A 24,941-nucleotide genomic window follows, 5' to 3' on the forward strand; every position below is an offset into this window, starting at 1 on the left:
CAGTATTTTTTTTCCGAGTTCATTTCGCAAGGAGACGAACTCTAAATGAAGAGATACAAATTAAAATTGAATGGTGAAAATTTATTTGGACAGGCCAGTAATTGTGCAAGCGGGTCTCTCCAACTAGTTTTAAGATCTAATGAAAATTTGACGTCCGCATGGTAAACACTAATAAGGCTGAACTAGAGTTTTACGTCCAATATTGGCGCAAGGCCAGATGCTGTTTGCTCAAGAAAATTTTAAAGAAATTTCAGTCCAAACAGCGGTAGAACTTTCCGATGACTCACCGGACAGACCTAAGCTAACTTTCCGAAAAACTAGGAAATGACAGGCCGGGGTGGTTTAATTTTAGAAACCAAATTTCTGTATGATCTACCGCCGCTGATAAACACGTGCTAATTGCAGTGGCAGGTCTTGTCAACACATATCAAAATACCCTGGAAATGATTAAAACATTTCGACAGGCCAAGTTGGGCTCATTTTGCGAACATTCCTGGCTCGACGCATGCACCCAAGGAGGATTCTTCGTCCGAAGTTTGAAAAACAAGAACCTCAAAGTTATCCACTGATGGTTTCAAGCTCGTTTACAGCTGAAATTCTCAGCTGTCTTGGAGCTTTTAGTATCCATGGAAACAGAGAGGCGTCAGAAAATTGACCAAAAAAGATATCGTTGAAATTAACGCGAGCAATTTGGACCTCCTTATGTCGTCTCAGCCAAAATTGCACAGCAAATATGTTAGGAGCATAGAATGCTTGAAAACGGATGAATCTTTTTGCAACCCCAGCGAGGTAATGAGGTTCCAACACACATCCCTGGAATGTTCTGTTAATAAGCCCTAATGATTATTATTGAAAGAACAGATAACACAGCTGCCATCAACAATTGGGGATCAACCAATCAGCTTTCAAATCAACCTGTCAACACCCCAATTGACGCACAGCGAGTCAACCCACATGCCGATTTTCCTGTGTCTTAACGCCCGAGTTGAACGTCTTCGTATATTTAAACCGCAGCTTTAGCCCTCATCTATGCGTACACTTATATTCAAATGGCGTTTTCCGCGTCAAATCGCACTCCTTTGTTTGGCGTTCGCGGGCACTTCTTCAAATAAAACAATATTTGGGCAATTTTGCGGCCGTGTTTAAATTTCGTGCATCCAACCCAAAACTCACCCAAGAACCAGCTTGGAAAAAAAAGTTTAGAGACCACATGTCGTCTCAACACCGCTTTACCTTGCGTCGGAGGGAACGAAAGGAATATTTTTATAGCTTATCCCTTCAGGATTTATTTTAATGTGCTTTTTTTATTTCTTCAAAAGGAAAATAAAGGAAATATTATCTTTTCTCTTTTATCTGAAGTTATATACAAGTTGATGCTTTTCATGGAGGTATGATTCACTTAACTCCGCAATACTAACTGATATTAGCTCGGTACACAGAAGAGTTAGAAATTCATACAAACGTGCATTATTTCTACAAAGCAATTCAAACAAGAAACGCAACCAACACCAAAAGTTCAAAAATTACGATCTCGCCGGCAATGAATGCACTTGTGAACATTCTTCGTTCAACTAGAGCACCTTCACAAAACCAGTTTTGCTAAGCAAGATTTTTTTTCGCTCAGATACAATCTAGCGAATATTGACATCACACGCGTTATTAAAATTAACTTCGCTTTAGTTCTCAACTGAACTCTTAACTTCTCATATCCATAGAGACTGTTAACGAGTTTCTTAAATAACTCATCGGTACGGTTTATAAATTTTACTGAACTTAACTTGTCAATTCAGTTCCGCGTCAGAATAGCTGTCGGGTCATTTCTCTCTCTTTTTCTGTGTCGTCAGCCCTCGCATTTTGACTCTCAAGGTGAAAGTCGAGTCAAGACATACTTAATTTCCCTTTCTCTGTGTCATCCCTAAACAAACGACGAGACAGATCGGGAAGCAAAATACAGAATAAATTTACCGCGCTCGCGGTAGAAATGAGCAGAAAAATTCAGGCAATTCCCTCACGGCAAATGAGTTAACGGAATCGTCCCACTTACTCCAGTAACACTAGAAATGCTTGCCGAGGGTACGCCACTATGAACAGGCAAATTGCTTGCCACAGAACTGGGTTCTTGCCACTGAGCGTAGCGATTTGCAGGGATGTGGCTTGCAGTGACTGGGTGGTGATTTGTGTTGGGAGCACCGCTTTCACCAGGAAGATAAGTGTTAATCATGTCGCCAAGTTGATCTGTACAGCTTCGACCGCGGCTAGCCTGAGAACCAGGACTTGGCATTTCTTGTTTAATGTTTGGAAGAAGGACTTGACTGTTAGGTTGTGAGTACGACAGCGGAGTCATCGAGTTCATCGACTGAGTCCCATTCATGCTATACACTTGGCCTTGGGTAGAAACAGCAGGGTAAATCGGATTGCTTGCCATATGCGAATATCCAGAGTGATGTAAGCCGTTTGATGGCTGGATTTGAGTAGGGGTATGCGGTGATAGAGGATGAGCAGCGTAGATATTACTATAAGGATCACTGACATTCATTTGGCTGTAGCCCGTAATAGGACCGTAAGTGTAACCGTTCAATTGGGCAAAGTGATCGCTCGGATTTTGAACCACCGATCTCTGCACAGGCGGTCCACCTTGAGCTCCAAGCATGGACAAAGTGTACTTGTTATCTTTCTTGAGCAAAGTTTTACTCTTTCGTCTCGGTCTGTACTTGTAGTCTGGGTGATCTTTCATGTGAACCGCTCGCAATCTCTTCGCTTCATCTACATAGGGTCGCTTTTCCGGGTCAGATAACTGTTTCCATTCGGCTCCCAAACGTTTCGAAATTTCAGAGTTGTGCATCTTCGGATTTTCCTGAGCCATGCGGCGTCGCCGCTCTCTACTCCAAACCATAAATGCATTCATGGGTCGCTTAACTCGGTCTGGGCTACACTTTCCATTGCTCTCGCCGTTCGTGTTCGAGCCCGCATTTGGCGACGGTGTCAAAATCGTGGTTGTCGACATCGCTTGATCCAACGATACAAATTTAAATAAAATTACCCTTTTGTCGTTGGCGGTGAAATTTTTCCACGACAAATTTCTGTCGGTTTGTCGAGAGTTGGTTTGTCGTTCTGTCGAGGTACGCTCTCAAAATCTCGTTACACGCTGATGAAGACCACACGTTATTTTTGACTCTCACCTCCTCGACTCCATGTGATATTGATTGGCAGAAAGCGAGCTCGCACGAATTAGCCAATCAGCGTTCACTCGATGACACACTTGATAAATGAAGTTTTGGTTGCGTTACTCACGTCAGTTCGTTTGACAGGCCGACAGCCAATGTGACAAGTTGTTGGCGCGCTTGTCAAAAGGGGCGGGATTCGACGTTTTGATTCCGAGATCCGACCGATTCGTCGACAAATCAGCTCGTGTGATCCACTCGTCAGCTGGTCCAATTAAGCCTTAATCACCCGAGCCTAAGGAAATGAGCTGTCATCTGTCCGAACATGGAAATTAGCTCGTATTTAGCAGGTGTTGTGATTTCAAACTCGACCCACTGAACGTCAATGTATGTCTGTTTCTGCACGTGCGCCACTCATTTGATTTTTCTCATTCTCCTTTGTGCGACAGCCGTTACCGCAGCAACGCATTACCTAATTAGTCCTCAGTGAGACGTGATTGGACGATCGCTAGTGGGGTACCAATTAATTAGTCCCTCGCGCCAAAAATAATTAGTCTTCTGGAACTGAGTATAACGATCTAGCGGTAAAGCAAAATATACAGAGATTCTGTGATCAAAACATATCGAAATCTCGAAATCATGCAACGATTTGCCGGGATTCGTTTCGTAATGAAAACAGGGATTTTTTGCTCTGCCCACGAACAGCCGCTTTCTTGCCAAGGTTAGCAACAAATCGCCCGCCTTTAAGGTCACAACAAGCCGTCTTTAATGCCACTTGTCGTCGCTCTAGTAATATTTATGCAAAGTGCAAACGATTCGCGACATACATGCATAAATCTAAAAAAAAACGAAACAGTCCAGATACCCTGTGAGGCCCCGGTGAGAGCATGGGAAACTGTTTGAAGCATATAAGTAATTCTTTATTGAATGTAATAGAAAAACTTCTCCAACTTGCAAGGTGTTAATGTCATTTGTAAATGCCAATGTCTTTCACAAAAATAGTATCTTCAGCGCGATTGAGTAACGAAAAATATTTTTTTCTCCTGGAAGATTAAAATTCTTAAACACGTTTAGAAAATCAGTCGAAATTATTTTCAAATTAACCTGCGGTTTTTACCGCAGTATGACCGAGACGTTCAACATGGTTTATCCAACTCTGTATCAGCTACTTTGCAAATCCAGGTCCCCTCATGTACTGCAAGCTTGAACCACAATATTTGTAATCCTTGCCAAAATTAATTCAAAGAAACGTAACGTGTTTATTTGCACCGCGGTAAAACTCACGTTGACGCGAAGGTCTTGTGAAGGTGGGATAAAAAGCGCCGCACGTCAAGCGACACAATTTCACTCAAGCGGAGAACCTGCGAAGGAAAGGAAGGAAAACAATCTATCAGACAAACAGTGTGCGAGTGTGTGTGTGTGTGTGTGTGGTCAGAAAATGATGGAAAAGAAATTAGACAGGGGTCAATAACCATTTCCACACGTGCTGTTGGGAAAGTAATTAGCATCGATGTTATGTAAACTAATTAAAAAACACAGTTTCTGCTCTTGAAATCACCACGAGCTGTGCTGCTTTCCCGAGAGTTTCCAACCGCCCTGACACCGAGAGAAAAAGCTTATCTTTATGGTAATTTAACAGCGCAAACCTGCGCGCTTCTGGTTAACAAGGACCCTTTGGGTTTATATTTTGCGTCAACGCACTGGAAAGAGCGCATTTTTCGTGAATTCGCGTCATAGCTTTGCGAAATGTTTATGATATTCGGCGGGAGATGGAACGCATTGCGAAAGGATGTCAGCGCCTGAGTTAGCAACTTTATCAGTTCATGATCAAATTTTCGATCGAAATGGTGCATACCACCCGAGACGAAAAAAAACCCCTAGGGTTTGACAACAAAGGCGAATTTAGATAAGATCGCTAGCAATTTATCCCCTTGTCATCAAATGTTTTAAATTAGACCTTACTGTCCCGCCTACAAAGCTAAGCCTTCAAGATGAATAATTGACCAACGTTGATAGATCTAGATTTTTCATCCAAAGAGATCTCCGATACGGATTAGCAAGAAAACGTTGGAGTTTAAGATATCCTTCAAATATAGAATTGGTAGACTTGAATTTGACCGCAAGATTTCTTGTCACACTGTCCAATGAAATAAATTGAACAATATCACTGAATCCTCGAAAGTACTGTCCTTACGATTTTAATTTTAAAAGTTCTGTTATTGCTCTCTAAAAGCAACTGAGAAACTGCAGGCAAAAAAGACTTATATACCAGCCATAAAAGTGACCTGGTTAAAGTGTCTCGCGAGATCATTGCGTGGTTGGAGACTAAGTTGATAGGAGCCACTATTAATATGTAGTTAAAACACAAGGCAATTTGGATCATTTTCACGCCGAAAACCTCGGAAATAAGCATAAATCAAAATCTATAACGGTCGACAAAATGAGAGGCCCTCCCTTGGATCGCGTTATACGAGCTCGGGAGAGCAAATCGTTAACTTATTTTTAAAACTGCCAACAAAAAATCATGCGACCCGATGGCATAGAAGAACATGTTTTTTTCGTTTCTCGTAGGTGGGAATTTTATCTAAGGACCAAACACCAAAAGTTAGTTTTCTGCGGTGAAAAAATATTCACAAAAATCGACGTTGCGGGAAAGGATGAATTGAACTCATTTGTGTTTTGAATCAAACAACCAACTTCAGTGAAAAGGAATAATTTGAGGGGAAGGATCTATCCCATTGTCAAGGATAGATAAGGCTTTATCTTTTCTGTATATGAAATTTGTCTTTTGAACACAAAAAGAGGTTCTCCTTTTCTATTGTGCACTCAGGTGCTTATATATTTTGGGAACAGCAATAGAATTGATCCAACGATAAATATGTCTTTAAAAAGCATCGATCAACGAGTTGACCATTGATAGGGTAAAGTGAATTTCGTTATATACATGACCGTGCTCAAAATTTCGTTATCGGTCTTGCACTGAGGAAAGTTAATATAAAAATATACCATGCGAAGTTTTGGCAAAATACTTGGAAGGCTTTAAGCACTTTTCATCAATGAAATAGCAACATCTTACTGCCTCCGTCAAAACACAGTGGAGTAATTAATTTACTGCCACGGTACTGCTCTGTTTTCATGAATTTGATTTACTTTCAAGTAAGAATTTATCGTTTACACGACCTGCTAAGATTGCCTTTGGCAGCCCGAGGGAAAATTACGTTATAAAATCCAAGGTATAAAAGTTATTTCTTTACAATTAACCTTCCCTTGAGGTCGCACTATCTTAAGTGAGATATAGAATCAAGCCCACTTCTTAAAAGCCCAAAGCTTTCACATTTAATTTTTCTGTCCCTTCGATCCACAACGGACGACGAATTCAAACTTGTCCCCTGCATTACAGTGGGTCTTAAGTTAGTTGTCCGAAGCTAAAATTCATCGTGTTTTCTACAATTTTTATTCATTTTTTTCACAAAAAGTCTTATTAGGATTATTCGCCACAGAGTTTCAAATTTTGAAAGCGGGTTTAAAGTACTCAAAATTCTCCAGGCTTATGTCAACAAATGTAAGATAGTAAGAGACGACATTTCATATTATCTAAACATTGAAACAGCTGCCTAAAGACATCAACAAGCGGTAGAAGAAAGGATTAAGTTTGAGGGTTCTAAATTTAACTTTTAACTTTAACTACACAGAAATAAAATCTACAACCGCAGCATTATGAGAGTTAAATTTTTCGAATACAAAGCAAAATTTTTGGAGAACAGCTAGAATACAAAAAACAGGTTAAAAACAGTTTTCATCAGACATTTTACATAGCCTGCTAATAGGACGGAGATTTTTTTATTAGCTTTTTCTGCACCAAAGGCTGGCGTTGGAGGTAATAAAGCCAGTAGAACGATACACATCGTAGATTAAAAGAAATCAGTTATTAATCAAAACACAAAATCAACAATAAGCAGCGAGAGGAATTTTACATATTCTTGAAATTCGAACCTGGAATTATTTACTGACCATGAAATCACGTATCAGAGTTCACATAAAAATTATAAAGTGTGATCTTTAACGAAGCCCAGTGCTAATTGCATGCAAAACTAAAAAAGCCAACAGAAAAAATCGTTTTGATTATTAGTTATGATTTAGGAACGAAAACTTGTCTCTAGTAACATTTAAAAAAAAAAGATCTTAACTGTTTTAGTTTGAGAGGCAACAGTGCAAAAAAAGAAACCTTTTTTATCCCAACAAAATTGGAATATAATCAGGAATGAGATGTAAGGAACAGTTCCCAATTAAAGTTAAGTAAAGACCCCTCGAAACTTGAAAGATGGTGTCGTATTGTAAACCAATTATTACAACTACACTGTACAAAGGTTGCTGTCATAACATCCAAGGCCCAAGTAATTGAGGAATTTAACGCGAGCAAGTTAACGCGAAATCAAGTACATTTTCACACCGCGGAAAATTCCTAAAACGTACGGAGATCGAAGAGCAAATTGATGAACAAACCTGGAATTGGATATCAGTGAAGACAACACCCTTCTTCAAGAAGAAACTTTGTTAAATTATATTGAAGAGTTCTGCGACAGCGCTTCGTTCAGATAGACTTAATTTATTTGTAAGATAATCTGCTAGAAAAAAAATTAATAACTTTTTACACGTGTGGGCATAATTTAAAACTGCGATGTAGAATGGCTAAAATCTAGTCTTAATGCCTTGAATAAATTTCATACGCGAAACATTATATTCCGGTATTATTGCCGGCGCTAGATATATGAGAGTCAAGCAACAATTGTTTAAAAAACGTTTCTGACAATTTAAACGGACGCAAAATCTTCACTGGTGCGACCTGCCAAAGGGTCGCTTAAAATATAGCTTTTTAAAAATTCCTTCTACAATTTCGCACATCAACATACAGCTAGGTTACGGTGTTTCCCTTAATTTGAAGCGATAGAATTGCTGTTGGAGGGTTAAAAAACACATTCTGTTTGTGTCGGCTATTATTATAACGTTAAATTCCCTGTTTGAGATAACGGTCGATAAGATTATATATATTTCTTGTTTCAACCATTTATGGCTATGAAGAATCAATCTCGCATTTTCAAGCATGTCACATACCAAACTGAAAAAATATAGCAGTCGAAAACTAATGATATTAATGCACGACGAAGATACTTACAAAAACACTCTCTCACTCAAGACACCACTACACAATTAAAACATTATAAAGACGCAATGTTATGACACAGTCTTAGAAAATCACGAGGATTTTAATACTAACAAAATGTGCAAACCTACAAATGAAATGGCTCCAAATCACTCATTATCTCCCTACGGTGCCAAAATGTTCGCCTATATACTTGCGTCTAAGTTCACGAGACTCGCTATGAAACGCTAAAGCGCGCCAGCGTCTCAAAAAAAATTTTAAAAAATGGAATACGAAATGAATAGCTTAAGGTCAACTGTGCTTCCGCAGACAAAAGCCCAATTGATTTGTCGATTTTCAAAACCTACTCAACTACAGTAAAAGAAAGCAACCAAAGGCGAAGAAAATTTCCCAAGAGGATGAATGGAACCCATTGGGAAAAGACCAAAATGAAATGACTCTAACGTCTTTGATAAGGGCGGCAAGTTTGAGAATAATTCACCAGTCACAAAATTTCCAAGGCAACGACTTCGAAGAAAGTTTATCCAGGTAATTCGTGCGACAAGATCGAATTTTCAAGTGGCTGTATTGAGAGGAAATATGGCAGTGTTCGTGAAGGTGTGGACAGATTTTGACAATACAGTCTATTGGTTATTTCAAAACGCCAGCAGCAAAAATAAACATAATGTAAAAGAAAAATTATGGCTGGTGCGTCAAACCTTCAGACACATCACCCCATTTGGAGCCAAGAAAATTTTAACGCCTGCAGACTTGAAATCAATAAACCTGTCTTCAGGCAAAATCGAAAAGTTCTCATCGGAAATTAAACAATTATGAAACGGATGCATACTGAGCAAGGTGTAGAAACAGTTTTCTACTCCTCCTTCGTAAATTTACGTAAAGTTTTAAAATCATGCGACAAAGTGTCGAGGTGGACAATCAAGCTCCTCAAAAAAGAATCATTGCTTAAAACAACAAACGTGGAAAATGGTTTGTTTTCGGGCCGTAAGAAGAGTGCATACACGCAAGGGATAGTAGTTCTCTAGCCGAGAAGAAAAAGAGGCGCTGTACCCCGATGGAGAGTCTCTGAGAGTGTATTTTTTAAACAACGATCTTTATACGATCTGCTTCAACAGTGGTCGGGTATTCTGCAGTTACCACCAGAAAAAAATCTATCACCGAGGCCATGCCTCTACTTGTATCCCCATAGATCATAAAAAGTCTCGCTTATTTTCAAAGGGCAAACGTTTCTCGTCCTGGTCACTTTATAATCTTCAATCACTCGCTTCATTGCAGTCTGCAGTTTCGTCACCTACACGTTAGTTCCTTGGGCAGTGTGTGAAAAAAGAAATATAAAAATATATATACTAAGCCTATGGAAAAGGCACAATGTTATATACAACACACATGATCAGACTCAACACTCAAAGTACAGTTATTTTGCATGTTGAAAAATCTACGCGGTTAATTAATATTCCAAAGTCGGATATTTCCCTCTGGGCGATTCTTTGTTGCTTAAATTCAACTTGGATGTAAAATCAAAACGAACTTAATAGAATTGGCTCGTCGAACGAAATCATCGACGTCAATGGCTTATGTCACCCATGACTTCAAAACACAATTTTTACAGTGACTTTGAAATATGTGCTTTTAGCTTGTTCCTAAGTGAGTTTCTAGGTTATTATCCGTCGATAAAGGCCATGTTAATTGCGGTGAGCCCAGAAGACCTTTTAGCTGTACTTAATAACTGATAAGGTTTGACCACATTATATATTTGTGTTGTCGTCGAAGCACCTCAAAATTGTCTGCTTAAAATCGTTCAATCTTAACTAACTGAAAACTGCGAAAAAACAGGGGAGAAAAAAACATGGAAAAACGTTTTTTCTGCTAAGCAAACAACGAAAAGCTTCAGTGATGGACAGTTCATTGGCAATACACGTTTAAAAAAAATTGAGCTTTTAATGATCAATTTTCTCTACTCGTAAACTTAAGGAAAAGATCATGCAAATTAAAGTCAGCGATCTAATGATCATAAAAGAAAACGAAAAAACATACTAGAGTTGACTCAAGATGAGCAAATAAACTTTTTATACGGAAAAAGTGTGAGTAAAAGATGAACTGGATCGAACCCGTAAAAGCAACGTATGTTTTTCCATCCGATGTCGAAGGGCTCGTTTTATGAAAGATTAATTACCTGCCGTGGGCCAATATTGGTTTCCAAGCAAGAGCTAACGATGTGATAAAAGAGTACGGATCAAGTTTCTCTCATTTAACTCATTTTACTCAACCACACACATCATTAATACCAAATATATGACCTCCCAAGAAAATATCAATTTCTAAGCGGCTAACATCAGCTTTGTTATGGTCACGTACAGACCGCGGCACGCGGCTTATATCGACCACTTTCGAAGCAACCGAAACGCGAAGGCGAAAAGCAGTCCAATTACCGTCAAATGAGACTAGCGGCAAAAGGAAAATCCGCTTTTTGAAACTTAGACGACAAAAAAAAGGACGGATGGAACAAAGAAAAAAAGATACTGCTTGATGGAACTCAAATTTCCCACATGATTAAAAAAAAAGGACTTACTAAACACGTTTCCTGATAGCCGACGCCACGTGTTCTGCCGCGATAACCTGCGAAGTCTCGACGCAAACTTTCGGCCAAAAAAGCTGTTCGACGCAAACGGTGTTAACGAGAACGGATGAAAGCCGCAATAAGCTTAACGCGATGTTACATCCAGAGATAAATAATAACAAGATACCAGTCGATACGACTGGAAAAGCCAAATCGCTTGATTTATTTCAAAGAAAGCACGATAAACAAGCTATTCAGAAGATTATAACGTGTGAGGAAAACACAAAGGCAGTGCGGTCACCGTTCCAAGCACCTGGGGCAAAGCTACACAATGGAAAGCCCGTTTGACTAGGCGATCTGACACGTGTATGGAAGAGCCACACGCTTTCATGCAAGTCTGAAACTGGTGTGTGTTGCATGTGGGATAACACGATATCATGGCGTACAGATAACGTAAAGAGCGGCATCTCTACTTTAACCTACATGTAGCATTTAAATGTACAGCTACAAGAGTTTTGATATGTGATTATATTTCATAGAAATCAACACGCTTAGCAAGTGACATCACGGCGTGCAAATATCGCTAAATACACAGACTTTTCCATGGCTCAATCTTTACGAAAAAAATGAACAGGCCCGAGGGTCTTCATATACATGTATGTTCTTAGTGTTCAGATACAAATAAATGTTTTGAGTTCACGACAAGAAAAAAATAAATGATTTCTGAAATATAAATTTCTTTATTTCAGATGCGAGCATAAGAAGGGAACATCAGAACTTGTGATGATCGACATTAGCAATAATACCACATTTTTAATGAATACCTCGATATTCAACAAAAAAAGGAAAACATTAACAAGTACATTTTCAAACGGACCTGCCTTAAATTTTGCATCACAATACCACGAAAAAGAATTTGAAGAAAACGCAAGTCCTACGATTATTGCTGACTTAATGAGAAACATGATTTGTTTTGAGAAGTTAAAATTTGTGATTCCGAAGAGGGCACGATAAGTGTAGAAACTCTCAAGCTACCGGAAAAGAAACGGTTTGTTCAAAGAAGTAAGGCAGACGGAAATCAGAGGGGAAAAAACACCGCTAGCAATTAATTTCCTTAAAAACTAAACTCACTCAAGACACTTACGGTCGGACCTTAAACCACAAAAATAAATTAGCGGTGCAAATTGTAATTTAAACTCAATATCATGAAATTTCTATGCGGCAGTCAGAAATTATTAAACTCTCTTATAAATATCATTGGATTAAAGCGGACAGCGTTTTTGATATGTTAGGTTTGTTTTTTTGCCCATGTGTCACTCGGGAAAGGACTGTTCACTTTATTAGCACAAGTTAATTAGATCCAGCCACATTTCTTTATTAAACGAAAAAAAATCAAAACTTAAACCTCGATGAAGCTTCACAATTGAAGAATCAAATTAAAGGTATTGGCAAAATACTCTCAAGGCAAAGGCAACGAAATTTGATTAAAATCTTTTATTCAAAATCAAGGGAAATTCCCAGAGTTAAAACCGTCTTTGGAGTTCGACAAGCCTTTGAGAGAAGAATTTCAGTTCCTTTATTTCAATATTCAATGAGAAAAAGCAACGAGATTCAAAGCACGTTTGTGACTGATTAGGACAGCACGTACCAAACACTGGAGCTCGTTTTCTTTTCATCCGAAAAGCACTTTCGACAGGAAGGGAAATATCGCAGTTCAAGAACACTATTTTCGTTAGAATACGTTTTTTAACATTGACCCCAAGGGTACACAATCGCAATGCTGCGATTCTTCCACGCCAAGTTCCGAAAAACACAATTAAATTTCCCTTTCCCCGAGGCGGCTAGCTTGTTTGGACCTAATTTAATCAAGTTTGGGTAGAATTCTTGATTTGTTTTAAAAAATAAAAAGAAAGAGGGAAACTCCACAAACAAAAAGCAAGGAAACAACAAAAGATCTTTCCCCTCGCACTAACATCTGTACAAATATCGACAAAAAGCGGCCAAAGCTGTCCTAATTTGGAAACATCGAGCCTCAAATTAGGGTTCCGTAGCTGCCAGCATCCTATTTAATTAGTGGTTAGATATTTGCTGGCATTTTCATATCAAAAAGTCTCAATGAAGTGATAAATTTTCAGTAAAATAAAGAAGTTCTACGAAGACTGTCAATATTCGTCATTTTACAGCAAGCTTTTTCTGTTGACATGACAACACCGTGACTATGGTTACAAATGAGCCCTGCAAAGTTGGGGTATCCTTTACGGCAAGTTTCAACTTTCGTACATGGAGACGTCGCACGTAAAATTATTTAAATAGCGAGTTTCTTCTCACAATGCTGAAATGTGGGTTTTCGGTTTCGCCACATTGAGAAATAAAGAAACAAAATTAATAATTCGCGTGTGGTTTCCTTTCCAGGGTATTCCCCGGTCGATGCGGGATATCTTCAGCAATATAAAACGGCTTAATGAAGAGCTAAGCCATTCCATACAATGGCCCACACGAGGGAGCCAAGCGAAAATCTCAGTCTGCGATAGGCTCCCGCAGATACAATGTTAAATCGTTTAACAAGAACTTCGCGCACTCATTAGATTAAAACTTTATTCTACGTTGAAATGGCACGGAATTTCAAAAGCTCAAACTTCCTTGCAGTGATCAGTCGAGTTCTTCGTTTTCCTTGAAAAAGGCTAACGCGATAACAGCTATGTTTTGAACTTATATCGCATAAAAATCGATAAATCCTGATTCGAGAACTATGCTCAAAGAAGCCAGGCAAAACTTTTCGAGTACTCGGGCTTTCATCGTAAGATCGCACTTCAAAAGTCTTCAAATCTAAGAGCTTCATTCTCAAATTCGGCTGATTATCGCCGTGACGTAGGCATTGCGCACGGCCTATAAATTCAACACAAATATCAGTTTGCCTTACCGGTATGAAAGGGATTTCCTCTTCCGTATTCCCACCAAACAATCCCTGTTCCGCGACACTCATAAAAAACCTTACTCGAGGACTACACGAGAAAAGTAAAACGCATAATAAGGAGACGCATCGTTTTAGCCTAGCTGACACAAAAGCATTCGCATCTGAAATCATCGTAAAAGCTATTTTGATGAAGAACACAAAATGCTTATTATGTTGTTTGATAGCGAATGACGTGCATTCAAGTGAAGTATTGTGTGCTGTGTTTGCTGGCGGACAATAAAACTCTAGCTTGCTTTATATCGAGTGAATGGACCCAAAAGAAGATTCACTGCAAACAAGTCTTTAGAAACAAAAGATTAGCCAGCTAATTGAAAGTCGCCGATTTAAAGTTGCTTTTGTTAGGAAAAATCTTCGGTGCGCAAGACAGCTAAACAAAAGAACGGATAAAAGTATTTCAAATTGTTCTTGTGTATTTTCCGATGGCGGACATTACAACCTCCTAGAACGTTTTGTTCTTTGCGAGACCATTCACAGGCTTTCAACACACCACGAGACAATTTAAATACTTTCTATACAAATTAGACCAGTTTTCCACCATTTTGTCGCTTCGGCGAGAAACATTTCTATTTCGCTAAGAATTGAATGACGTCAACTTCATCATAGCGCAGAAACATCAAAATCCTCTCTTCGTAAAAGGCTTTTAGGAGGCAATTTGCAGTTCCCTTGAATAAGCTATCAATGTTGAATGCATCTATATTTGTTGACAATTATTCCAAAGCTTTTTACAAAGGTTACAAAAAGGTTTTTTGCAAATACGTCTTATTTGTAAGTGGCAAATTATCCAAAAGCGAAGTGCACATTAATACAATGAACCGAAGTGTTCTGCAGACAACTGCTTAAGAGAACAATATTGACCTGAGACTACTTACAAGAAATATTACTTAACTGTCAAAAACAAACCTTACAGTACTAAGGTTTTCAATATGATTAGAATATAATTAGGAAAGCTTTCTCATGCAAACAAGGAAATTTAGGAAGTGATAATCCTCTTACAAGAAACCTCTGGTAGCCTTTTGTCAATAGTCTAATAATAATAATAATAATAATAATAATAATAATAATAATAATACTTTGATGAACCACACGTCACATCGTCAGTTGTGAGAAATAAAATGAAAATATACAATAAATAGTTTAACAAAGTGAGATATTAACGAGAATAATTAAGGATGAAGGCGCGAACCCCCCCCCCCCCCCAAAAAAAAAGTAAAACTATTTAAGCTAAGAAAGAAGATTAAGTAATATGAAAGGGATAAATTCAGATGTTTGACCACGGCTGCTTTCAAAGGATGTGCATGGCTTCCTTGATTTTCAATTGGAGCTTGTGGAAGTTCACACCTGAGAAGTTCTGCATATTTTCATTTTATTTCTCACTGTACAACTGACGATAGATAATGCCTCATCCGAAACATGTATTGTCTTCAAAAACATCGTGTGTTTCATAAAAGCAATATCCTATTTCATGCTGCTACTATTATTATTATTATTATTATTATTATTATTATTATTATTATTATTATTATTATTATTATTATTATTATTATTATTATTATTATTATCATTTTGTTATTATCATTATTACATTTTTTACGGATCGATTCACGCGTTTCTCTCCAAATGGCTTACCATATTTGTTGAATAAAGCCTCAATACAAAAATCTGACTGCAATTTCGACGCTTACGAGAAAACAGTTACGTCCCTCAAACATGCAGGAAATTTCAGGTTTCCTCATAGGATTACTGAAAAATATTCTAATACTCATTGTTACACAAGAAAGAACTATCTGTACGGCAACTGGCTTATCACTGCTTTCCCCTATGGTATTTCATTCACAAATAATGGTACGAAAACACACGACTGTTACTTTGCGTTATCAACCGTATGGTTGTTTTACAAAATGAATGCAAGATATCTCAAAACACCTCTTTCTAAACTTGACCACAATTATTTATCATTTATTTTAGGGTCTTCCAAGAATAATTTGACTCCGAGAAACGTGATTCTTGCTTTGGTAAGACAATGTCAATGTGGACAAAGCACACAAATTCATTCTTCGGACGCACTTTCTGTTTTAATCACTTTTTCACAACCGACTACAAAAAAATGGTTCAAGGTGCTAAGCAATGGTCAAGTAGTCTGGGAAAATAATGGCTTTAAATGGCCGTAATTCCATGACCTTGCAATTACACTACTATCCGCTCCACCAAGGGTGTTATCCCTGAAGCCGGAAGGAATTGGTTTACTGCGAGTTCGTATTTAGGCCTGTTATTAATTAACATCTCATTGCTTGCTATTTTTACCTTCATTTCATCAACCGGGGCAAGAGAGGATAAGGTAAGAGAGCGGATCCCTCATACATGGGCCGCTTCCAATGATAGTTTTCTAAAATCGAATTTTAGCTGCGCAGCTATTTTTAGAGAGGCACCTAATTGGTCAATTGTAATGACGTAATAAAATTTCTAAAAGGCGCGGCATTGGAAACGAAAACTTAAAATAGCTTCGCGTTTTAAAAAATTATGATAGGGGGTCCGTTCCCTTACACAATTTCCATCTCATTTATTTCAAAAGTTTCGACAATTTAGATCCTACCAGTATAGTGGGATAAATGTCACATGAACCATTGTATTTGTTTCATGGCCTGGCTCCCCTAGTCTCCTATACTTCAGTGGCCTGTAGAGCATCAAAACTAGTAATCCGAAGCCAAGGTCGTAGGTTCGATTCCTGCAGAGAAGAACTCGGGTTTTTTCCGAATATCCCCGAGTCACCAAAGATAATTCATATACAATATTTGTCAAAAGCTTCAAAATACAAAGCCATGTATGGCTTTCTTTCTCAAACTGAAGCTAAATTATCTCTGAAAAATGCATGGTTGGCCGTAATTTTCTTTTTAGATACCAATAGTACTTACTAAGATCTACTTTCTCTGCATAATTTGAAACCGAGCAAAAATATCCCTGTATTAGTAAGCATCACCGATAGGAAATCCGAGTATCTCGAGATGCGCAGAACGTATGCGCAATAACAATAATAGGCACCGTTTTTAAATAACATTTGGCTGGCACGAGTGACTATTCTCATTCTCATAGTTAATAATTTCTCACGCAAGACTTGTGATTGGCTGGAAAAGTCTGGTTTCGCGGGAAAATCAAAATGAAGTTGTACGCTCGAAGTCATGGCCTCTCGAGAACAGCGACTTGTCCTCCTTTTGACAACTGGGGACTGGAGCACTACATTCCGCGTCAAGAGAAGATATACGCTTAGCTTTGTGAGACAAAGGTATAGGTGCTAAGATTGTAACTGAATAACGAAAAAACGTATCTCCATTTTTCTTAGGATTATTGACAAATGAGACGGGGATGTAGCATCAAAAGAGTTTTGCCAAAAACTCCAAGAGCAAACGTCTGATTGTTTTCTGCATATGAGGATACTTTTCCTTTTACGACATAAAACCCTTCCCCTCTATGGGCACCAAGACTTAAGTATTTGAAGCCGGAAATATTTTTTGAAACACATCACTGGTAACTCCCTCTCGCTTCCCCCACAAAAAAATTGACGTTTTTAATATGTTCGCAGAGTTCGCCAGTCGTTTTACATGAACATTCTTGTCGACAATGACTCCTATTTTGATGGGCAATTCAAATTTTCATGCGAGTGTCACAAAAAGATCGAAAACAAAATACTTAAAAAGACAAACACAGCAGCAGCACAATACAGCCAAAAGCAATGACAACGATATTGCTGCTCCAAAAGCAAAACTCCATGCTTGAAAAGACAGAAGCACAAATCCTTGAACGAGCCTCCTTGAAAATATATCAGAGTCGGCTTCAGCCGGAAGAAATTTTTGGGGAAATATTTTAAAGTGCAGATTAATGACTCAACGATTTACAGGGCTACGAAGACGAGATGAGGCATCACGATTTTGGAAAAACACCAGTCAATATTTAACAACTATTCACCTCAGTGTCGGTAGCGAGTGGTGGATATTTGCCGAGCCGCGGAATTTACTTTATACTAAAATAGTGAGATAATATAGCACAAAAAGGTGATTTTAACTCTATTCTTGCGACGGTTACGATATTTTCGGGCAAAAATCCCACGCGAGTTGCTCTGAGGTGAATAACTAACAATTATTCCATGAGCGCGCGTTGGGATATGAGATGGTAAATAGCCAACGAGGCGCGTAGCGCCGAGTTGGCTATAACCAGTCTCATATCCAACAAGCGGAAGTAGTAAATGCGAGCAAAAAAAGAGAGAAAATCCGAGCGAAATCGAAAAAACTTGATGATGATGCGATGTTGTGTAATACCTTGTGGTCAGACAGACGTAGGCAAATCACAAACACATTTCTTGCCTTTTCGCGTACTTCTAAACGGCGGAATTGATCCAAAGTTTCTACAAAAAATTTTTTTTTCAGTTTTGGCTTTATTCAGAGAAAAATTTCGCTTTCCGGCGAAAACGTTTTCAGCTTAGCAACGCTTAGCGCAATCATTTACCATATAAGGTCAAACTAAGGTATACGAGCTGATAACCGAGATTGTATGATGAAAACTAGGTTATCTCATAACAAAAATACTGTAACTCCCACGAATAAGTTTTCCACCAACAAACCCAAGGAAATTGAAGATACGTGAATTTTAGTAAGATCACCTATCCAAGTTTATGGCTATTTTTAAAAACGATGCGTAAAATATTGAAATAAAGTGAAACTCGTGAGTGTTCAGTTCGCCAACTTTTTCAAATTCCAATCATTTCACTCTTTTTTTACTCAGCTGTGGGCTAAAAAAAGTAGCTTTGACAAACTAATGTACTCCTTATCAACAACACTTAATTTGTAGACTTTTCGCCTCCATTGATGTAAATGCGTTTTTTCAAGCTGTTTTTGTTTGGTCCTAATTGAGTCACTGTTCCTGTTAACCATGTCACAGCGACCTTTGGGCAAATCCGTGAAATTTTCACACAACATGCCTGACTGCCCGCTGACTGCAGTTCTGGATATTTCTCTTCAATCCGGAATTTGGAACGTAAAATACGCCCAAGATACTTGTGGTTCCCTTTTTAATTACCGTACGTCGGGGAATATCTCCGACAAGTGTAGAATGACGCAGAGTGAATCATTATAGCGTACTTAGCAATATTCCACCGGCTTGCTGACTCAGCTCGCCTTACGCAATGTCACACGATGAATCGTTCTTTGGGTCAATATCGGCGAGAAATCATTGTTAACACACGTGCGCTTAAACAAAACTCTTACAAAACGCACGATCAGTACATTAAACAACATCAAATTACTGGGGTAATATCAGAGCTTGAAATAGATCACAGTGGCCGAACTGATTAGCATTAAAATGGACACGATTCTTGAAAGTTCAGTTCCACAAAGAATTAATGAAGTGCCGCTATAAAAAATTATCGACTGGAAGAAGCTTAAAGATCTGGCTGAAAAGATGGCATTGTCTATAACACACAAAGAGAATGACCTTCACAGTCTGAAAAACTTAACGCGAGGAATTAACATACCAAATCACTGTTCTGCGCCATGCAGAAACAAGTCGATGAACTAATTCAAAGCGCGCATGCACAAAGGGTAGAGCAAAAGTTATGAGCTTATCAACAAACCAATTAGGGTTGATTTCTGATGGAATAATTGGGTATATAAAACTTCACAGTAGTGTTAGGCCTTGCTCGAACTTGGAATCATTAATTCGACTTGACATTAATGTTTCGGCAAAATTTTCAGAAATTGTCCTTATGAAGGGTTTTACGAGCAACGGATATATTGACACAAATTCTGGGTCAACATCATTCCTACAAAGAAATTGAGTTTCTCTATTCGTTTATTTAAAGCAGCATTCCAGTTGAACAAAAAGACAAAGCTTTTCCCTTTCACGCTTACGCAAAATCAAGTTTATCTATTTAATACCGGAATAAAAGAAAGGACCTTCGTTCTTGGAAAGTTGCAAACAACTAAACCTTCAGCAAGTTTCAACGAATACTTCAATTCGAAGAAGTCGAAGGCAAGATGTTTTCTTCGTCAGGAGTGTCTCACCGAAATGGACTCTTAAACTTTTCGGTTAGCCCTGTTGATCTGCAATTCTGGACAAAACGAGGGAAGACCTTTTTTGTCCTTCTAGGTCACAGGACAAGAATATCCCCTCTAATCTCCCCTCCCCACCCAACACAATGGACCACTTTCATAAATTCTCGGTTTGCATCCACGTGGTGAGATGGATATCTTGGTGTACAAAACAATAGAAAATGGCCCCACAAGTTCTGCATAACAGTAGATTACAATTCCCAAAAGACATTATATTGCATTGTTTTATACACCAACATGGCCGCTGTGACGTCACACGCAAACCATCAATAGCAACCACTTTTAGGAAGACCTTAGACAGCAATGACCAGAACCAGGTTGCTGACCAGCGGTTTTCGTTAAAACAATGGTTTGCTGGGGGTACTCAGTCTCGCGGGCTCAGAAAACCTGGTTGTGGTCATTGTTATTTAAGGTTTTTCCCACTTTTACATTCTTCAGTCTTTACGTTAATTAGACCTACTGCCCTCATTTTTAAACAAATATTCTTTTGAAATTTGCTCGTCGAAGCGACGCTAGAAAGGCTTATTAGCATTAAAACAAAAGAGCATTTTATTTGGCCGCCATTATGAAAGTGGTTTAAGGTGTTGAGGAAGAAGCCGGTGCAAATATTGTCTTTTGTTGGGAAGGGGGTGGGGGGGGTGCGTAATGATAATATCTATGGCTTAATTATTGGAAGCAGCAATGTAAAAACCAATTATTAACAACAAAAAAGTTTAAACTTTGAATTCCGAACATTGTGAGCCACCCACCAAATCTCAACCCAGAGACGCCCCTTCACCCAACCGAATACTACTCTACCAAGTAGAGAAGGTTTCCATTTAAAACAAAAGACCTACAGTTTGAATAATCAAGATAAACGACTGACCGGTTCTCCAAGGTGTTGTAGTTCCAGTAATTCTTCTAGATTGAGACGAACTTCGTGATCTGTTTTAGGATCGCCTGCAAAAAAAACAACAGCAGTGTCATGGACTTTAGCTCCCAAGTCTGGTGAATAGTTATTTACGACGACTTGGTCCTTAAACAATCTGATCCGGTTGTTCCAGGGTGCTGCCACGAAGGTTTCCGTAAATCCAGCACCAGAATTGTTAAAAATCATGCTTTAAGTAAGAAAATGCTCTTGCCACCTCGACACTGTTTTCGACAATAAATGACTCGCAATCCTTTTAAACGACTCCATTTTGCGTATCATTGTTCCCAGCTACAAAGTATCCGTTTTCCTTTTAGCTTGGTGTCTGTCTTGACGAGAGTTCAGACAGCTATAGCGGCCCCTCCTAGCAATGCCAATTGCCCCCCACCCCACCCGGCGCTTCAGACACGCAATCTGTACCAAAACCAGAAGCTGTTGTAGTCGTTATAATAAATAACGCCTTTTGACTTACTTTCTTTTCGCTGGCTTTGTTCTCATCTTCGAAACAAGCTTTCAAGCTTCTAATGGGCTATTTGCAGCTGGCGATCACATGCTACAAAAACCACCATGCTGGAGAGCAAGAGCACATTAGGACATCTAAAACAAAGCAACTTCATTTAAATTCTCTTTGGTTAAGATGTCCCAGTGGGCAAATCGCTCTACAGCATGGCGGTTTTTGTACCATGTGATCACTAACTGCAAAAGACCGATTTAACTATGTGACAGTGGTAACTTGACGGCAATCGGAAAGGAAAATAACTTTATTTAAGTGTCTTGTCCTCTAGCGCTGTAGCACTAATTGGGAACATTGTTGGTTTTTGAGGACAGGGGAAAACTAGAGTACCCGGGGAAAAACCCCTTGGAGTAGAGCGGACAACCACTAAACAAACTCTCACCCACATATGCCGCCGAGTCTGGGAATCGAACCCGGGCCACATTGGTGGGAAGCGAGCGCTCTCACCACTACGCCATCCATGCACCCTAATCGGAAAATTAATAGGGTGTTTACGAACTGAGGTAAAATCTGAGTATTTCTCATTTCCGGTTAGGATGTTCAAGAATTAATCCCTAGAAGAAATTATTTACCTCTGTTTCGAAGAGTCATTTGGTAAACACCGGGTTCTGGACAAGCGATTGTTATTGTCAAATCAGGTCTTCTGAAGGAAAAAGAAACGAAAAAAAAAGAAGATAATCAGACAGGACCGCAATACAAATTTGACAGTGCAACCACTTTGACCTAGCTTCCGTGGAAACAGGCTCCTTCATGGGACTAAAATAGCAACACTGGCTGTTGCAAAGGCTTTTTATGAGAGGATAAAACTCAAAGGAATGGCACAAAAACGCTGCAATGTTTAGCAATGGTATTCGTCAACCACAAGTATAACTGGTGACCAAACAAACAAACGATGTACATTGCACAGGCGGTACTAAGAATGAATTGAAATCGAAAGTTCGCTGACTGCTTGGCTTATGTGGTGAGGACTACTGTCCGAGAGATCGTGGGTTCAAACTTCTGTTGGACCAACACTTGAGCCGGCTTTGCACTAGCACAAACATCTGGCACGTCACTCCGAAATCTCGGTACCGTACCGATGTTTTTCAGGCACGGCACGGCACGGCAAATTTTTAGTGTGTAAATAGAACAAACAGAGTGCATATTAGCGCTGGGCACTCCCAAATATTACCCAGTATCAAAAATACCACAATACTCTTTGTTTGTCCCTCCAAAATTTTGCATAATCATTGTGTTTATTTTCTCTTGAGACTTACAATGGTCCCAAGAGAAATAGGAAACAATGCTTATGCAAAATTTTGGAGGGACAAACAAAGAGTATTAGTATTACACCCAACTAGTGGACTAATGCAAATGCAGCATTTTGATTGGCTACGCTACTAGACGAGTAGCGAAAAGCGTGACGCTTTTCTTTCGTTTTATTCCCAAATAAATATATTTTCAACTTGCATTTGCTACCTTTATTATTGTTTTTTCTGTCCGACAAGTTGGGTGATACTAAAACAATTAGACCCTTCGCCTTCGAGGGGCACGGGGCAATAGCCCATTCGGCTCCGCCTCATGGGCTATTGATCCGTGGCCCTTGCGTTTTTGTGTGTAAGCGCTTTCCCTAGACCGAAACTGCCCTTGGGCTATTTCCATGGATACACAAAAAAGAACAAAAAATCTTCCCATGACAGTTCCTGAACTGAAAAGTACGGTTTATCTGCTCCCTGAGGTGGCTTGGCCAAGAATAAAGCAGAACGTAGCTAGTACACGAAGATCACTAATTATATTAATTATACCGTCCTATTATTTTACCCTGAGGGGAGTATTTTACTGTGTAACCGCATCCCCAAGGGGAACACGAAACCTGAGCTGAAGCAAACCCAAGCCACTTACCCTCCGGAAAGCCCCAAACTCAAGGTGTGAGTAACCACAGCTAATGAACAGTCAAGTGACAGTTGAAGGGACAAACTTAATCTTTTCTGTAATGCTGGGTGAACTTTATCCATATAACCATCAACTTCACTCAGTCGTTTGAATGAATGCGTGCAAAGAACAATTGCTCTAAAACGAGGATGATCAGTATAACCAGCATTCTTATATGTTATCGCTTTTGTAAGGGCGAAATCTCATGAAGGGCGACTGCGACAACAAGTGATTTTAAGTCACCTTTTTTCAGTCAACCGTTGACTCCAATCCCCGTGCGAAATGACTCCTTCCTTTTCGAGTTGTGAGTAGCTGAAGTCAACAGGCGTCGATGCGCTCCGTTCAGGGGTAGAAACATCATGTACACACTTCTGAGCGATGAAAACATAAAATGATAATCACCAAATCAAAAAAAAATCACCATCTTGTCAAAAATAATAATAAAAATACCTCCAGTGTTTAAGTTCAAGTAAATCGGCTCACGTAATCGCATGTAATAGAGAAGAGGGAACTTAAGCAACGACAACGGCGACGGCAACGAGAACGCCACAAACGTGCACATTTAGTGAGCAAAAACAATAGCTTTGCACGCCCTGCACGTGCGTTTTTCACTTTTGTCTATTTCTTTGCCGTCGTCAGGAAAACAACAACGTGAAATAGTCAAAGTTCAGGTTTTATGAGAAAGTCAGCATTTGAGGATAAATTTTCATTTTCTCCCATAAAATTAAGCGCCATTCCGACCAGTGTCATTCTTGAGCAACGACTACCCCCTTGTCTTCTTAAAAAGGTTGAAATAGTCACGAAGTGATTCCAATAACGCGAATTTATTTATTTCTTTGATCGTGAGCGGGCGGTATACTGAGAATACTGCAATCTGATTGGTTCCGGGAGCGCCCAATATTTTCCTATCTCCTGACCACGGTCATGGTAACCAACTACACTAAGCGCAGAGTGAAGTTGCGAATTGAAAAGAGCGAAGTTTCAATTTGTCTTAATTGTTTTTTGCAATAGTGCAGTGTTATTGTTCAACTTTCTCATAAAAAAACAATGGATTCTGCTATCACAGTGAAAGCGAATTTTATTACCCAAACGAAGAGGATAAAGAGAACAACGCCACTTTTTCTTAATAATTTCTCCTACCTTCTCAAAATAGAATTTAGAAATAAATAAAAATGTTATTCACCGGCCTTGGTCGGTCCGTATTGGGAAAAACTGTGTCCTCTGTCTCGACGTTCTCGTTACCGTCGCCGTCCTCGTTGCTTAAGTTCCCTAGGGATCTTAAGCAGGGACCACGGCAGCTGCGAGAACACCACATAACAATAAGTTTAATCAGCAAAAACAACAGCTACGCAGGCCCTGCACGTGCGTTTTACATTTCGATACACTTCCTTGCCGTTCTCGTCTTGACAACGACGTGAAATGATCAAATTTGGAGGACGCCAGAACCTGACGATGAATTCTAATTTTCTCTCTAAATGTCCATGCCATTCTAACCAATTTTCCTCTTGGACTGTGGCCTCACACTTTCCATGCCGAGCGACATGGAGTAATCTTCGATACTCCGATCATTGCTGCCGTGCATCACCCTCACCGCATTCTGAACCACTTTGAAGTTTTTGGCTCTATTGATTGAACAATTGGATCAAGAAACCGCAGCCAAT

General features: G+C 39.2%; 2 protein-coding genes across 5 annotated transcripts in view; both read right to left on the minus strand.

Moving 5' to 3' along the window:
* Positions 1-1,284: 1,284 nt before the first annotated feature.
* On the minus strand, positions 1,285-3,546 carry LOC138029223 (transcription factor Sox-3-like). Its single transcript, XM_068876933.1, has one exon. The coding sequence runs from the start codon at positions 3,002-3,004 to the stop codon at positions 2,009-2,011; it is 996 nt and encodes a 331-aa protein (XP_068733034.1). The 5' UTR covers positions 3,005-3,546; the 3' UTR covers positions 1,285-2,008.
* A 513-nt stretch (positions 3,547-4,059) lies between these two features.
* Positions 4,060-24,941, minus strand: part of LOC138029863 (uncharacterized) — a 44,669-nt gene continuing 23,787 nt past the window's right edge. For 2 of the 4 annotated variants that reach the window (XM_068877688.1, XM_068877690.1), the window contains exons 23-26: positions 23,524-23,651; positions 21,942-22,012; positions 20,814-20,887; positions 4,060-4,522 (exon numbers count right to left, since the gene is read on the minus strand). In XM_068877688.1, the coding sequence (XP_068733789.1) occupies positions 4,442-4,522; positions 20,814-20,887; positions 21,942-22,012; positions 23,524-23,651 (354 nt within the window). In that variant the 3' untranslated portion in view covers positions 4,060-4,441. Of the gene's footprint in view, positions 4,523-20,813; positions 20,888-21,941; positions 22,015-23,523; positions 23,652-24,941 lie in introns of those variants that run through there. The other 2 variants (XM_068877689.1, XR_011127953.1) reach the window with 2 other exon arrangements.

This window comes from Montipora capricornis, chromosome 13 (genome assembly GCF_036669925.1).
Source record: "Montipora capricornis isolate CH-2021 chromosome 13, ASM3666992v2, whole genome shotgun sequence".
NCBI lineage: Eukaryota > Metazoa > Cnidaria > Anthozoa > Scleractinia > Acroporidae > Montipora > Montipora capricornis.